The 17,135-nt window shown below is 44.8% G+C and overlaps 1 protein-coding gene across 1 annotated transcript; it reads left to right on the top strand.

Moving 5' to 3' along the window:
* Window positions 1-2,090: 2,090 nt before the first annotated feature.
* On the top strand, window positions 2,091-8,507 carry LOC116056207 (protein associated with UVRAG as autophagy enhancer-like). The gene is made up of 3 exons (XM_036006341.1): window positions 2,091-2,302; window positions 2,634-2,724; window positions 8,464-8,507. The coding sequence occupies exons 1-3, from the start codon at window positions 2,105-2,107 to the stop codon at window positions 8,505-8,507; spliced, it is 333 nt and encodes a 110-aa protein (XP_035862234.1). The 5' UTR covers window positions 2,091-2,104.
* Window positions 8,508-17,135: the final 8,628 nt, after the last annotated feature.

Here is a 17,135-nt window from a genome sequence, read left to right as displayed (position 1 = left end):
CTATATAAAACGAGATAAACGTGTTGTACACGAATCAATAGATTAAAAATAACGTGACAATTAAACAAACTGCCGTGAGACTGTGTTGGTATACCAGGCGACCAATGTCAATGCCCGTTCTAGGCCCTCTTTACACGAGAACGCTTGCGGGTGAAAACGTAAATGTATTTTATCAGATGTGCCTTTCGTTTAGACGGCAACGGTGTTTTTGGATCTTAAAAATGCTCCACCATCGCGTTCCTGTCTAAAGGATGAAAACGCAAAAGTCTGCAGCCTCTATTGTTGTGCTGGCTGGCGACCCATCCCATATTTCGTTGCATAAATCAAAATATAGAGTGATTCCTCGCCCATGGCCACTCGGCCGTTGGGTATCCACAGCCTGCCTATACTTGGTCCGGATGGCTTTCAGCTTTGATGATATCTGACTTTTACAGACAGCATCTTTCTGGTGTGGATATGACCTCCCTCCAGCTACAGGATACTGCTGAAGAAATTCGGTCCATATGTCTATATATTTAGGCTGGCAGGACTCCCAGTCCACGCCCTGTTGTGCCACCTCCTCGTCTGTCTTTTGTTGTTTGCCATGTTTTGGTTTGGCGCTACTAGGGAGAGAAGTAGAAGGAAGGTTCTGTGTGCAAAGTTTGGTGAGTTTTCATGCATGGGAACATGGATTTCTTAGGAAGAATAATAATAATATAATACAGGCAAACAGTAATGCCATTCCTCTCTGTAGGACGGTTTAGAATAGTTACGTATAGACGATCTTTGGTGATATCTGAATATTCTGCCCTCGGGTGATCCCTCTTCACAATACAGAATCTTTGTTTCGTCCCTCGGATGACGTATTGCAGGCCTAATGTATGACGGACCAGCCTGCCATTGGTTAACAGGACATAAAGAAGTGTCTCACAGAGCATGATGGGAAACAAAATGGATGGTTGCATCAGAGCTGGCCGCGATAAACGACAGGAAATTCATTAATTATGGACAATAAGTGTATCAATCTTGTATGTAACAGTTTTGATTTATTGCACAAAGACACAAAAACTTAGGATCTCCAGGCTGGATACAAAACCTTCTGTAAGGACTATGATGACACCAAAGACATCAGTAGAATGGCAGAACATTTCTTTCAACAAAATTGCCCAAAAATGAACACGGATGCATGAATGTACGTTGTCTGGAACCATAATGACGGGAGCAAAGCAGGAAGTAAGGTGACGAAGTATAAGAGCGCCAGATTTCAGAGTGAGGAGTTACAACAGTAACACGCTGCTCCACCATTGATGCTCTAGTATTAATATCTAATAATGTCACAAGAGATATTTTACGGGTTTTACTGCACTACTTTGAGTACATTTTACTGATAATACTTCTGTACTTTTACTAAAGCACTGCAGACATTTGAATGCTGGACTTGTAATGTTTTTTCATTGTTGTTCTTTTACTTAAGATATCAGAGTACTTCTTCCATCACTGGCAAAAAGTCAGTCAAATGTTCTTGAATCACTTAAAAGCACGTCCAACATAGAGAACACAACAGCACCACTAACTTTATTCTGTTATTTCTATTGACTGTCCTCTCCTTAACTTCCTTCCTTCCTCCCTTCCTTCCGTCCTCCTGTTCCTCTCTCCTTCAGGAGCTGCAGGATCAGCTGGTGGGCATCAAGAAGCTGCTGACAGCCTGCAGATTATCTGGAAAGTACACAGAACAATTATGTTCATATTTAATACACAACCTTTGGATTAACTATTATATTGTAGTACTGTACTTGTTTAGAGATTGGGAACTACAGTAACAAGGCCACTGAATGTAGGATTAATGCCTTATTGGCAGGAAACACATCCTCATATCTAAAATGGAGAATGTAACGGTCCCGGATTTAAACACAACAAGTCATAACTACTACGGCCACTAAGGGGCGCCGCCACTATAAAGGTAAATATTACTCGTAATTGCTGCTTGAACTAAAAGACTCTGGGAAAGTTTTTCGGGGGGAGGACAGTCTCTGTTTAGTCCGTGTTGATCTGTTGTGAAGGACTCAGACAGCCTCTCCAACACAAACTAAATATTCACATTCAACCAGAGGCCCACGGACAAGATATGTGCCATCAAGAGGAAGGAGTTTCGGTGTGTTTGTGTCTCAGGGTGATGGCGGAGTTTGAACAGCTTCCTGCTCACCTGACGGAGCAGCCACACCTCTTTTCCATGGAGGACCTATTGAGGGTGAAGAAGGGTCAGTTTATGGCTGAGGCCAGAGCGCTGCTACACTCTGCTATCGACCATGTTGAAAACTGTAAGGTCAGCACGGAAATCTACAAAATACATATAGTAGATTTCTATTAAAGCATTTTATTTTTGTTCCTTAATCTTCATGATATATAGAGCATATATCTGCGTCCATGGGTTAGTTAGTTAGTGTTATTGTGTGACTTTTGTGTTTTTATGAAGATGAGATCGGATTCACTATACACATAAGCACATTATGTATTTCACGGCCTTCTGCAGCAAATAGATATTCTCAGGTGTGAAAGATAACATTTGTTTGTTGTTTGAGTGGCTGTTGTCCGTGCACTCGCTGTGGAATCAAACCTCTTTGATCTGAACCATCCTTCTGACTTTCTTCACACAGTTGTGTCTGGCCAGAGGTTTTATCTGTGAGTTCTGCAGAGAAAGAGACATCATCTTTCCTTTTCAGTATGACACATGCAAGCGCTGTCCAGGTAAGCACTGACACATGCTTGGTACTTTTAAAGTAAATGACAGGGTTTCCCCCTAGAAAGGTTGTTTAACACGGTGGCTAGTGCTGTTTTTTTCTTCCAATGAAGGCCCAGCTGGGGACAGTCACAGAGTGATAGCAGCGTTAATGAAAAGCCCAATAGTTTCTGTGATAACGAGACATAGACGGATTCACGAAATTGAGAATTTAAAAACGCTATAGGGCCCTACATTAAGTCAGTGCTAAAAGCTAACCGGGGATTAGGGTTAGGAGTTAGGGTTAGAATCTAACTGGGGGGGTTAGGGTTAGGGGTCAGGATTATAATCTAACTGAGATTAAGATTAGGGGTTAGGGTTAGGGGTCAGGGTTAGGATCTAACTGGGGGTTTAGGGTTAGGGGTCAGGGTTAGAATCTATCTGGAGATTTGACAGTATGACTACATCGAAGTCTCCAACCCAACGTAAAAGTACTTTAAAAATGTCTTAAAAATAAACAATTCCCAGTGATTTAGGTGGGGTTATCAGGCTTGCAAAACCCTGAAGGAGATATGCAAAATATAGAACTAATAGAGGCAAAAGGGCAGCAAAAACATCAAATAAAAATAGGCTTATTTCCAGAACTAAGCTTCTGTATGTTATTGGGAGGTGGGTAATTAGACAATCTGGCCAAAGATACTTACTCGGGAGTTTGCACGTCAATGTAAAAGGTGATATACCAGTGTTGTGAAAATGATGTTTGCAAAAGAACTTGCTGTTAACTTTTATATAATATACCATAATAATATGGTATTAAAAAGAAAAAAACTGCATTCAAACAATGTAGTCTTCAGCAAGTTTAAAGAGGCAAAGGTCATGTGGCTGCTACAGTATGGTGTCTTAATTAGCAGGGATAAAACTTAAGTGCCAAACTCATCTCCCAATAGATCAGTGTTTGACTAAATGTTGGGTATAGTGGCATCATCAGACACAAAGTCAGGTCTCGTGAGATTTCATTAGTCTCTCTATGAACAATGTTTTGCAGCCCATTAGTGGCTCCTAAAGGCGGTGTGCTGAACCCCTCTGGACAGGAAGTTTGTTCACACCTGCATGGGTTAGTCAGATAATGACATCTCGACCAATGAGGTGTCACTGCAATCAGAGGTGTGAAGAAAACAAGCATCAGCATGAACAATTAACATATGACGTAATCTTTACTAAACAGTGATGTTTTTCAGTTAATATTTTGTCTAACAATGCAATAATTTAATCAAGTGGAATTTTTTAGATTTTTTTAAAATAAAAAGGGATTCAATTAGCATGTGTAATGTTAGAGGGGTTGCTGCCAGTCACAAATCCACAGAGAATTATCTTCCAAATCTGCAGCTCCTCTCAGTTTTACAACGGGTTTTTAACTCACTGTTTTTTGGGGGTTTTAAGGCCCAAACCTTTATTGTTTTGTTCACTCTCACAGTTTTCATGAGCGTCCTTTTTTAGAACTCTCTAAAAACCCACTGTACCAAAGTGTGGTGCTGCTCAGCAGGAAAAAGACACAGTTAGAGACTAGCTGGTGAATATTGTGGATGATTTCTCAGGTAAAGAGGGTTAGTGTTGGGGTTAGGGTTGTAGTGCTGCCGGAGTGTACCAGAATGTACGGAATAGTGGCCAAAGCAATTTTGATGGGAGAAAAGCAGGAACTATAAGGTCAGGAAGTATAATGGCACCAAATGCTGCATAAGATTGCAGGCTTGGCTGGTGAATGGATCAAACAAACACAGGACTTTCCCCTAGAAGACAGGGGATCGAGTCCTGTTTGAAATTAAAGTAGTGGGTCGTAACGTTAATTTATAATGATATAAAATATGGGTCGTATTAGAGGGTAAGAATTAGAGTTTAGATTCTCGGCCCAAGCCCGACCCGCCACTATCCTCGGGCCGGGCCGGGCCGGGCCTGGGCCGGACCCTTGATCAGGCTTTTTTTTTTTTTTTTTATCCATTACCTATTTAGCCTAATTGGGTGGGGAGAAAGCTATGCCATAATCAGAAATATTATAAATATGTATATATAAGCTATATAAAAGTAACAAATGTGTACAAAATTTAGGCTGCAGTTACAAAATGCAGCACTTCATGCGTGGAGTCTCCTCCTCTCGCACGCATCACACCGGGCCTGCTGGGCCGTATTGTGTATCTTAAGTGCAACATGGAGCTTGAAGATGTAAAGAAAAAAAGAAAAACAGGAGAATTACCTTTGAGCAAGTGTGGAGGAAAGTCGGAGGTATGGAAGCAGTTTAAACAAGTTGTGGGCAGTGACAACAATATGTTGTTCATCATTGTTTCTTTTTTTTACGTTTCTTCATTCAGATCCATTTGCGATCCGTTCCATTCTGAATAAACAAACAGCGCAGTTTACAGCCTTCGTCCTTGTTGTATTATTCTAAACAGATTTCTGCAGTTCAAACAACTCTGAATTGTAGTTGAGAACGTCAGTTAAAACGGCCCACGTATTAAAAAAGTGTCGGATATAAATCGGGCTCGGGCTCATAATTACAGTTAATGTGTCGGGCCGGAACCCATGGGCCCACCACCTGTGGGAGGAACCGCTGGGGTCGGGTGCGCTGCCACATGGGTGGCAGTGAAGGTCAGGGGCCTCGACGGACCAGACCCGGGCAGCAGACGCTGGCTCTGGGGACGTGGAACGTCACCTCTCTGTGGGGGAAGGAACCGGAACTTGTGCGGGAGGTGGAGCGCTACCAGTTGGATCTGGTGGGGCTCACCTCTACGCACAGTCTCGGTTCTGGAACCATACTCCTGGATAGGGGTTGGACTCTTTTCTTCTCCGGAGTTGCCCAGGGTGTGAGGCGCCGGGCGGGTGTGGGGATACTCACAAGTCCCCGGCTGAGCGCCGCTACGTTTGAGTTTACCCCGGTGGACGAGAGGGTCGCCTCCCTACGCCTGCGGGTTGTGGGGGGGAAAACTCTGACTGTTGTTTGTGCGTATGCACCAAACAAGAGCTCGGAGTATTCGGCCTTCTTGGAGACCCTGAATGGAGTCCTGTATGGGGCTCCAGTAGGGGACTCCATAGTTCTGCTGGGGGACTTCAACGCGCACGTGGGCAATGATGGAGACACATGGAGAGGCGTGATTGGGAGGAACGGCCTCCCTGATCTAAACCAGAGTGGTTGTTTGTTGTTGGACTTCTGTGCACCATGTTCGAACATAGGGATGCTCATAAGTGTACTTGGTACCAGAGCACCCTAGGCCAAAGGTCAATGATCGATTTTATAATCGTTTCATCTGATCTGAGGCCGTATGTTTTGGACACTCGGGTGAAGAGAGGGGCAGAGCTGTCAACTGATCACCATCTGGTGGTGAGTTGGGTCAGAGGGTGGGGGAAGACTCTGGACAGACCTGGTAAACCCAAACGGGTAGTGCGGGTGAACTGGGAACGTCTGGAGGAGGCCCCTGTCCGACAGACTTTCAACTCACACCTCCGGCAGAGCTTTTCGTGCATCCCTGTGGAGGCTGGGGGCATTGAACCCGAGTGGACAATGTTCAAAGTTTCCATTGCTGAAGCTGCGGCGGGGAGCTGTGGTCTTAGGGTCTTAGGTGCCTCAAGGGGCGGCAACCCACGAACACCGTGGTGGACACCGGTGGTCAGGGAAGCCATCCGACTGAAGAAGGAGTCTTTCTGGGATATGTTATCCCAGGGGACTCCGGAGGCAGTTGCAAGGTACCGAAGGGCCCGAAGGGCTGCAGCCTCTGCCGTGAAAGAGGCAAAGCAGCGGGTGTGGGAGAGGTTCGGAGAAGACATGGAGAAGGACTTTCGGTCGGCACCAAGGTGCTTCTGGAAAACCGTTCGCCACCTCAGGAGGGGGAAGCGGGGAACCATCCAAGCTGTGTACAGTAAGGATGGGACGCTGCTGACCTCAACTGAGGAGGTAATAGGGCGGTGGAAGGAGCACTTTGAGGAACTCCTAAATCCGACTAATACGCCCTCTATGGTAGAGGCAGAGCTGGAGGATGATGGGGGATTGTCGTCAATTTCCCTGGTGGAAGTTGCTGAGGTAGTTAAACAACTCCACAGTGGCAAAGCCCCAGGGATTGATGAGATCCGTCCAGAAATGCTTAAAGCTCTGGGTGTGGAGGGGTTGTCTTGGTTGACACGCCTCTTCAACATTGCGTGGAAGTCGGGGACGGTGCCTAAGGAGTGGCAGACCGGGGTGGTGGTTCCCCTTTTCAAAAAGGGGGACCAGAGGGTGTGTGCCAATTACAGGGGTATCACACTTCTCAGCCTCCCCGGTAAAGTCTACTCCAAGGTGCTGGAAAGGAGGGTTCGGTCGATAGTCGAACCTCAGGTTGAAGAGGAACAATGCGGATTCCGTCCTGGTCGTGGAACAATGGACCGGATCTTTACTCTCGCAAGGATCCTGGAGGGAGCCTGGGAGTATGCCCAACCGGTCTACATGTGCTTTGTGGATCTGGAGAAGGCGTATGACCGGGTCCCCCGGGAGACACTGTGGGAGGTGCTGCGGGAGTACGGGGTGAGGGGGTCCCTTCTCAGGGCCATCCAATCTTTTTCCCCATTCTTGATTGATCTACAACTTCAGTTGCTCAACAGTCCAGGGTCTATGTTGTCGTATTTTGCCCTTCATAATGCACCACAAAATTGGTCTGGACTGCAGGCAGGCCAGTCTAGTACCTGCTCTCTTTTACTACGAAGCCACACTGTTGTAACACGTGCAGAATGTGGCTTGGCATTGTTTTGCTGAAATAAGCAGGGACGTCCCTGAGATGAAAGACGTTGCTTGGATGACAGCATATGTTCCATGCTCCAAAACCTGTATGTACCGTTCAGCATTAATGGTGCCTTCACAGATGTGCAAGTTACCCTTGCCATGGGCACTAACAGACCCCCATACAATCACAGATGCTGGCTTTCAAACTTCGCGCTGATAACAATCTGGATTGTCCTTTTCCACTCTGACCCAGAGGACATAACGTCCATGATTTCCAAATACAATTTGAAATGTGGACTCGTCAGACCACAGCACACTTTTCCACTTTGCGTCAGTCCATCGCAGATGAGCTTGAGAAGGCGGCAACGTTTCTGGGTGTTGTTGACATATGGATTTCGCTTTGTAAGGTAGAGATTTACGTTGCACTTGTAGATGTAGTGACAAACTGTGTTAACTGACAATGGTGCAAGACGTGCAGCTCTCCTGACCCTGGGCTGACGTGCAGCTTTCCTGACCCTGGGCTGACGTGCAGCTCTCCTGACCCTGGGCTGATGTGCAGCTCTCCTGACCCTGGGCTGACGTGCAGCTCTTCTGACCCGGGGCTGATGTGCAGCTCTCCTGACCCTGGGCTGACGTGCAGCTCACCTGACCCTGGGCCGCCGTTCAGCTCCCCTGAATCCAGGCTGGCTAGCAGCCTCTCTGAGCTCTGGCTAGCTAGCAACCCCCCTGAGTCCCTGCTAGCTAGCAGCCCCCCTGAGTCCCTGCTAGCTAGCAGCCCCCCTGAATCCAGGCTAGCTAGCAGCCTTCCTGAGCCCCGGCTAGCTAGCAACCTCCCTGAGTCCCAGCTAGCAAGCCGCCCCAGAGTACACAGTGGCATGTTAACCTAGGACACAAACTAATGAGCTGATCATTTCAGACAGGTGTGTTGATGCTCTGAAATATCTCAAACATGCACAGATGGCTTCCAAAGAACAATGGCTGATTATGTATCAGATGTGACATTGTGACCATTTGAAATCACAATCTTCAGGTCCAAAGACCAACGCTGATCTCAGTGAGCTATTGTCCAGGTGACGACTCCTCTAGCTATTTGGCTATATTTTATTGAGTCAGCCTGGGTTGACTCAATAACATGACTTTCCTTAACTGGAACTGGACTGATTGTTAATCAGAATCAGGTGTGTTAATGCAGACACACATTTAACCCTTGTGTTGACTTTAGGTCACATTGGCCCGTTTTAAATTTTTGTTTTATATCAGAAAATATGGGATGTAGAAATAAGCGCTGAAAATGTGTAGAAGAAAAATTTTAAAATTTAAAACGTTGGAAAAAGCAAAAACGAACTGTGAAAAAAGGCATCAAAAACGTAAAAAAAAAAAAGAGAGTTTTTTTCAAGGTTGAAGACAAAACAAGGGTTAAAATATGCAGGGCAGTTGACCACAGAACATTGCCCGATTAGATACATGTATGATCATCTTGCAACACCATGGACTTGAACTCAGAACCATTGAGGACGTAGACAGGTTCGGGTCTCAGGGAGCCATTATCTGGGTGATGTCACAAGTGGCATCTCAACACCTATGGCGCTTTTCCATTACATGGTACCAGCTCGACTCGCCTCGACTCTACTCACCTTTTTTGGTTTTCCATTACGAAAAAAAGTACCTGGTACCTGCTAACAGGTACTTTTTTTAGTACCTCCTCAGTCGAGGTTCCAAGCGAGCTGAGGCGAGCCGAAAAGGTGACGTGAACGTGACAGAGGGGGGTGTCCTGAACAAACGCGCTATTTTTAAACATTTAGCTGTTTTTTTTTATGCCTCCAGCTTAATTTGAAACTAAATGTGTCTTCTGGCAACACACACCTTCGACGTTCTGTGTGTATGTTAGGTCACAGTAGTTTACTGCGGCGCCGCTTGTTTACAGTTCTGCGGAGGCTCCAGGCAGAGCTTACTACACACACACAGTCGGCTCCACGCACACACCAGCGCACAAGTATAAACATCAGGCCACTTTTACACAGGCTACAGAGGCTACGGAGAAAGCTCTGTGTGGAGCCTCCACAGAACTGTAAAACAAACTCAAGTGGCCTGATGTTTATACTTGTGCGCTGGTGTGTGCATCGATACGGCATAACGACCAGCCACGCTGAGGCGGTACTAAAATCTGCAATAGAAAACGGACGCACAGTGTGTCGAGGCGAGTCGAGCAGGTACCATGTAATGGAAAAACGCCACTAGTAGACAAGGAGCAGGCTTGCATGAAAATGCAGAATTTAAAGTTGCTGTAAAAAAAATTATTTCATATTAGAAATTTCTGAGAAATTGTGTACATGTTTAAGACAACATAGAGATGCCTGTAATTTATTTTCACAAAGATCAATAAATGCCAATCTGATGTTTAAACATGTTCTATTTTTCATTGACTGCAACGCATAGATGAGGACTAGAGTGTGAATCGGGCCGCATTTTTCTGTCCTAGCCCAGCCCGTGTCCGACAGAGCAGTAACCGAGCCCGGCCCGAGCCCGACAGGCATTAAGATATTTATGTCCGAGCCTGACCCGAGCCTGAGACAGTTAAAATCAATTTTTTTTCTCATACTAATGACACATTTACGTTTGTAGGAAGGCATTCGTAAATGTCAACAGATGAGCGCATCAGCGGGAGCAACAAGCGCACATTAACACAGGTGCGCACCTACATAATAAGCTTTTTTAAATTAAAAATGTTCAATACCTGATGTAACCGAGCCCGACCCGAACCCGAACATCATTTCTAAATATCTGTCCGAACCTGGCCCGGCCTCGGTTCGGGTATCCATCCTTTAATGAGGACACACTTCAAAAAAAAAAATTTAATTCACTTTTTTAGATGAATTCTGAAATTTTGCCGACCAAATCTACAATGATCTTCGAATATCGTGATTTTTTCCATGAACATCAAAGATTTAGTTGGGAAGAAATTGCAGGATTTGTTTATACTACTGTATGCAGTAAAACGTTTTAATGCACTATGGGCTAAATTTTTGATGAATCAGAAATCTGAAAGGTAAATTTGTGGAGGACAGTCTGGAGATGGAGTTGCCCAAATTTGGTGTCAATTGAAACAAACATGTGGGAGGAGATAGGTTTAAGAAGAGAGTGATGGACTTCAAAATTGCTACAAGGTAACAGCAGAGCATAGTTTCTGTTCTATTGGGGCTACTGGCATAAGTTGCTACGTTGTAGCATGTACAGCTGATTTGTTATGCATTTTTAAAGTTTAGAATTTTAGATGGCTGTTGTAGCGCCACCATCAAGACAATTAGTTTTGCATAGGCCTAGACTTATGTGCAAAGTTTGGTGAGTTTGCATGGGAGCATGGATTTCTTAGAAAGAAAAAGAAGAAATAATACAAGAAAATACAATAGGGTCCACGCAGCTTCGCTGCTCGGCCCCTAATAATAATAATAATAATAATAATAATACAGGCTCATATGATGCAGACAGGAGTATGGGTGACCAATGTCAGTGTCCGTTCAAGATGGATTTTGAATTAAACTAATATCTGTTTTCTGGACAAACACGCTTCAATGGTTTTGTTTTGAAGGAGAAAGTTACTTCAGAAAAAAAATGTGAAGTGCTGGTCTCGTTCAAGACCAACTAGAAAATTTGGCGAGACCAATGGTGAAGTTCGAGACAAGTCCGAGTGCAATTACCAACGAGTCGAAGTCAAGTCTGAGACAATAGAAAAAAATGACTTGAGTCCAGACTCAAACATACGTCATAGCAGTTTAAAGATTCCTCCCTCCTCTTGTCAGAGTCCACACACTCACTGCTGAAAGTGCTAATGATGCACACCTGTTTTCACTAATGAACATACTATGGGTACATCTCAGGTCGTTAAATTGCGTCCACGTTTCCTTCACTGGGCCCTTCACTGGGCCCCACCCCAAACATTTCTATTAAACTAAGGCCTTCTCTGGTGGCAGTTGTTCTCTCCTGAAGAAGCCATTACAAGGGGAAACGTAGCGAGCTCTACTTTAAAGTTCTTTTACAACCTTTTTATGGCATCTTTATAATGTGGATTTTAACCTTTTTTTTAAGCAGTGATTGCTTTTAATCTCACAGGAGGATTTTAACCTGCAACAGCTCATTTTAATGGAGGATTGTTTTAACAAGCCAGCCAGCCAGGAAACCTAAGGGGTGAGTCAGCTGATCTTATTGTGTGTGCACACTGAAGACTACTAAACTCCCCACCTATCCAGGATGGCCTTTTATCAACTTTTAGAGTGGATTTTTATCCTCTTTTAATAACCTGGAGACTGTGTGGACCCAGGAGGTACCCAAAGAGGGCCCCTTTCTTTCGGGCAATGGCCTAAGCACCCACAAGGCCTCCGAACCTGTGCGTATTAAGTTCTTTTAACCTCACTGTAACCTTTTACTCCACAGCTTTAAGGAGCCTACCTTCCTTTTACTTCTCTCTTTACTTTCTTAATCCCCCTCTCTCTCTCTCTTTTTATTCCTCTGTATTTTCCTTTACTGAAGGTTTATTGGGCCTATATGATCAGGTTTTTTTAGGGCCCGAGCGCCGACAGCGGCGAAGGCCCTATTGAAACTGAAGGAATTATTATTCCTTCTTTCTTTTCTGCAAATTAATCGCCTTTTTGAGGGGCTTAACATCCGCAAAAACTCATCAAAATTGGCGGTCGAATCAATTCTGGTGAAACTTACGTATTTTAAGGGTTTCGGGAATAGGTGCACAAAAATGGCTCGCTAGCGCCCCCTACAAAATCAAAACAATTTAACACCTGCAGTCCGTTTAACGTAGACTCACGAAACTTGGTACACATATGTAACGTGTCAAGATGTACAAAAAAGCACGTTGGAGCCTTACCCTAAACCCAACAGGAAGTCCACCATTTTCAATTGAATGTTCGAATTTAGTGTGTTTTTGGCCATTTCCACGTCGTACTTTAACAAACTCCTCCTAGAGATTTCATCCGATCAACTTCAAATTTGGTCTGTGCCATCTTAAGACGTTAAAGATGAAAAGTTATTAAAAGAAACTTTTCGTCATAGGGCCTGGCCTTGGCGGGGCGGCCATTTTGTGCGTTTCGCCATCGAAACAGGAAGTGGATGTAACTTGAGTGTACATTGTCCAATTGGCTCGAAACTTTTCAGGATTCATAAGAGTCCAACCCTGACAACATCTACATGCAGATATTGGCTCAAAGTCATAGCGCCCTCTACTGGCAACAGGAAGTAGTCCGCCAGTCACCCCGACGTGCACAGAGGCGCGACGGCCCGTCCAACGCTGCTTGCAGCTTTAATTTTTAATTTTGCTTTTTCTTTATGTACAGTTGGTCTCTTTTATCTTATTATCTGAGGGCCTGGTCGGCCATCTTACATGTTCTGTGGATGTGTTTTTGTCAGCTGGGACTGTCCTGCAGTTTTGTGGCAACTATTCCAATAACATTACAAAACAGGTTCACACTGCTGGCGTTGGCCCCAGGGTGTAGGGCTGAGAGGGTGGCAAACCATTGCTCCTCTTCTGCCCTTACCCCATGGGGTCAACAGCCAGCCTCCAAACATTACAGTGCACCATAATTACCTCCACACCAAAACATATTTCAAACTTCTACAGGCCATCCACCACTCAGAAATAATAAATAAAACACTACACATGGGCACCTTCCCACAGGGAATGATGTGAGAAATTAATAGGCTGACATCTTTCATCAAACCCTCTTCCCCTAACAATAATACATTAGAACAGGTTAAACCAATTAAAGCTATTGGGCGAGGATACACAAGAGCAGCCTTCCTGGAAGCCTTGCAGCTGAAGGAGTTGCTAACTCCTCCCAAACAGCCAACGTATTTACGTAACGCTTCAGAAAGGACAGCTCATCACTCTAAAAACACATTTCCTCGGTTCCTCTCTCCTCCCATGATTTCCTCGCGTCTCTCCCGTGCATCCTCGGTGGGAGGTAGCCTACTAAGACACGAGGAAGGGAGGCAAGTGGAGGAGTCGAGGAGGAAATGTAAGTGACATGAGATGCAGCCCAGACATATAGGGCCCTATTTCAATAATCTAAGCGCACAGCATGAAGCGCCAGGCGCAGGTGCATTAAGGGCATGTCACCAGCAGTGTATTTTCATGTGTTATGGTGCTAGGTCACCAGCAGTGTTTTTTTGTTGTTGTGGTGCGTGTAGTCTACTCCTGATTTTGTCAGTCATCTCATCTCTTATATTCTGTGTCTCTATGATCCTATCCTGTCCTATTCATAGTAGCTTACTCGTGGACATTGCGTCATCACATGTTGTAACAGGGGGGCCCACCTTGATAATCCTACATAAGGGCCCGGTGTTGGCTCGTTACGCCACTGAACTTATTACTTGTCCTGAAGGATACATACTACAAAGTGCTCGACAACATGTGTATTTAGTATGTTATGTTAGAAGCAAAATATACTCAAGTATCAAAAATAAAAGTACTGATGGTGCAGAAGCATGCCATTTCTCAGTAATTTCAATTACTATTCATTTTGTTTACATACTGTAGTATACAAAAAAAAAGTACCATGTAGTCCTGCCACATTTTGATTCCACTTGTGCACTTAAACAGGTGATATCATTAATTAGCTAGTCGACCTGTGGCAAAACATCATGGTGTGTTGCATCGTGTTGGTAGCTTGGCTAGCTCACATATCACGTTTGTGATGTTTTCAACTTTGTGACGATGCCCAGCTAATGCAAGGAGAGTTTACAAAAATGTTCTATAACGATACATACAAACAAATGCAAATAGTTACTTTACTAAAAAGTGAATAATCACTGAGAACTTAAGGTGTTCATGCTCACCGCCATTGGTGAAAGTTAACTTTGACATTATCTAACTTAGCTTCAAAACGACAACCCAAACCGACATGTAACATTCTGTAATTTGCATCAATAATGACTTCTATAACATTACTATTTTACGGCACCTATATTGACGAAGAACACAAGAAACCATGCATTTACTTTTTTACAAGCAAAATCAGCTACTCACCGCTACTCGGGACATATGCTGACTCGCTGGTCTCCCTAGAATTACAAGGCAGGTGAAATTGACATTTAAATGAGTTGTGATATTTTGTGAAAAATAAAGTTATAATAGGCTATTACAAGAATAAAGTCACTATATTTCAGAAAATAATCTACCTGCACCATAGCCTGTTGTGTAATACGTGATTGCTCTGCTGATACGGTAGATCTCGGACCTTCTGACAGACACAGAGCCCCGTTTGGGTCTCTGGTCTCTGAATGACACAAAGTTTAGGGAAGTGGCTGTACGCTGCTCTACATCAGAGATAGAAAACCAAAACTACTGCAGAAATACACGCAAACACATCTGCTGCAGCATGTCAACAGCAGAGCAGCATCCATAAACCTGAAGCTGCACAGGTTTTTACAGCGAGAGTGGACACTAAGCGATGTCCGGTTTCATATTTGTCAGTCAACTTTTCAAAATACATTCAGGACTACACTTAAAACATTCGGGGCTGAAGCCCTGGCAAAATCAGCTGACGCTGCGTCTGTGTCAGTAGTGAGGCCGCGCTTTTGATGCGCAGAGGTGTTCGATATGGGGCTGCACTGCAGAGAAAAATAAACGCAAGTCCTCCACCTGCAGCCTTGATCTGTATTTGTTTTTAATCAGGGTCAGTGCGGAAAACTCACACAAATAGGTGGAGGTGAAGGGGTTTAGGACTTGTATAGCCTTAGTGGAGATCTGGGGGAACTCGCTCTCCACAGAGAACCAGAAACACGTGATCGGCATTTCTCCGGGTCTCTGTCACACTGCAGCAGAGGTGCAGCCTCGGACCCCGACCAGGTGAAACCTAACTTTAACTCAGGATCATATTTCCTACGTTTGTTGCTGGGTCCTGTCTCCTCCCTTAATGCTGACTTCTGTTGACTTGGGACAAGGAAACGATGCATTTTAAAGCTAATACACGCACCGATATCAATATAGCTGCATACAGTTATTTTTTCTTCACGTGTCGTGCCTCCCCTGTGGCTCTTTGGCGCCCCCCAGGGGAGACGTGCCTCACCTATTGAAAACTCCTGGTTTAGGTGAAGGCCTGTTTATTCTGTCAGTTCCCTATCAACACACGTGGGGCCCATATTTAAGGGTTAATGCCCGACGAGGTGTCCATTGTCAGATATTAATGGACGACGGTGAGGCGTGAACCGTCCAAAGTCCATTAATATCTGACAATGGACACCTCGAAGGGCATTAACCCGCTTATACCATGGTCACTTGCCAAATAGCATATTTTTAAACCATTAGTTTATATTTTAATTAGTTTTACAATCGAAATCTAAAGTTTATCCAATAACTCCGTTTCCCTGGTTACGCCTGATGGTTTTACTAATACCTGGAACAATCATTCCCATCCATCAGGTTCCTATGCAACGCAAACGATGTTCACTCCCACAGGAAATGGGAAGGACCTTAGATACAACTTGCCTCCCTTAGCAACCGGAGCTATTTATATGGTCCGCTCAGCTGATAGAACCCTTCAGCTCAGCTACGAGCCAGAAAGCTAACGTTATGCTAGCAAGATCCAAAGTCAATAACATTGGGTACAGTTGGCAATCAGTAAAAATAATCTGACAGTATGTTGAACATGAAGACAAGCTAGCTATCAGCCATGTCATTGTCCCCAAAACAATATAACGACTTTTATGAAGAATTTGATCCGCGATGTGTAACGTTACTGTCGGCTGCAGCGGCGCAGCCTGAAGCAGCGACCTGAACAGTGAACGGGATGTGAGATAACGTTATTCTCTGTGAAACAAAGTCAGTCCAGAGGGGCAGTAGAACTTACTTCTTACAGCGTGTGTCTTAACGGCATCCTGTGGTGTTCACAGGACGAGTTGGAAATAACAGATCCACATTTCCTTTTTGATTTAATGTAGCGCATTCATTTAGAACAGTAAACAGTCAGTTTCACCAGAACTCCTTTAGTAGGTGTCCTACATCAATTTTATGGACACCCTGCAGCCAATCAGAGAATTCACCCAGACCATGGTTTAACCCCTGTGTTGTCCTTCGGGTCCCAGAGACCCGTGCTGCAGTCAAACGCATTTCCCACTACCCTTGCCTTCGGGGTCCCCGAGACCCTTTGCTGTGTATTCGATGGCATTTCCCACCACCGTGGCCTAGGCCTCTCTGTCCCCGGGGACCCTGGCCAGTGGCTTGTAGTAGTGACAAAAGGGGGAGAGGGCAAAGGCAAAGAGAAAGGGAAAGGCATCGACCTACTTATTATACGCACACATACTGTACACGTGTCTTCATGTCTTGATTTGTTTTTGACAATCTCCCTGTTCTACTTTGTCTTCATTTGGACATTTGGGCCTCGGTTCAGCAGCCAGGTGCGAAGTCAGCATGGCCCGTTGGTCGACTCTAAAGTTGGACTTGCATCGGATTATCTTTTGCTCCGCACGCAATGTCTCAGACGAAGAAGACAAGGGTGGAAATAAGGAAGAAGAAAAAGAAGACGACCACGACGACCACCGTGACTCCCACAAGGACCACGAAGGTGAATCTGGCGAGTGTGCGTCACAAGAGGATGAAGACAAACACGACGACAGAGAAGACGACGAGAAAGTCGAACAAGAAGAAGAGGGTGGAGAAGAAGAGCACGAGGAGGACGAGGAGAAGCAAACATTTCGTCA

The sequence above is a fragment of the Sander lucioperca genome, chromosome 10 (assembly GCF_008315115.2).
Source record: "Sander lucioperca isolate FBNREF2018 chromosome 10, SLUC_FBN_1.2, whole genome shotgun sequence".
In the NCBI taxonomy this organism is placed as follows: Eukaryota; Metazoa; Chordata; class Actinopteri; order Perciformes; family Percidae; genus Sander; species Sander lucioperca.
This window is presented reverse-complemented; position numbering and strand designations above follow the sequence as displayed.

What these genes read in the sequence shown, in the direction of transcription:
- LOC116056207 (XM_036006341.1), top strand. Translation starts at nt 2,105, where the DNA reads ATGTGCCATCAAGAGGAAGGAGTTTCGGTGTGTTTGTGTCTCAGGGTG. An exon ending in ACCATGTTGAAAACTGTAAG is followed by an intron (nt 2,303 to 2,633) that starts GTCAGCACGGAA and finishes TTCTTCACACAG; the next exon opens with TTGTGTCTGGCCAGAGGTTT. An exon ending in CACATGCAAGCGCTGTCCAG is followed by an intron (nt 2,725 to 8,463) that starts GTAAGCACTGAC and finishes CACAATCTTCAG; the next exon opens with GTCCAAAGACCAACGCTGAT.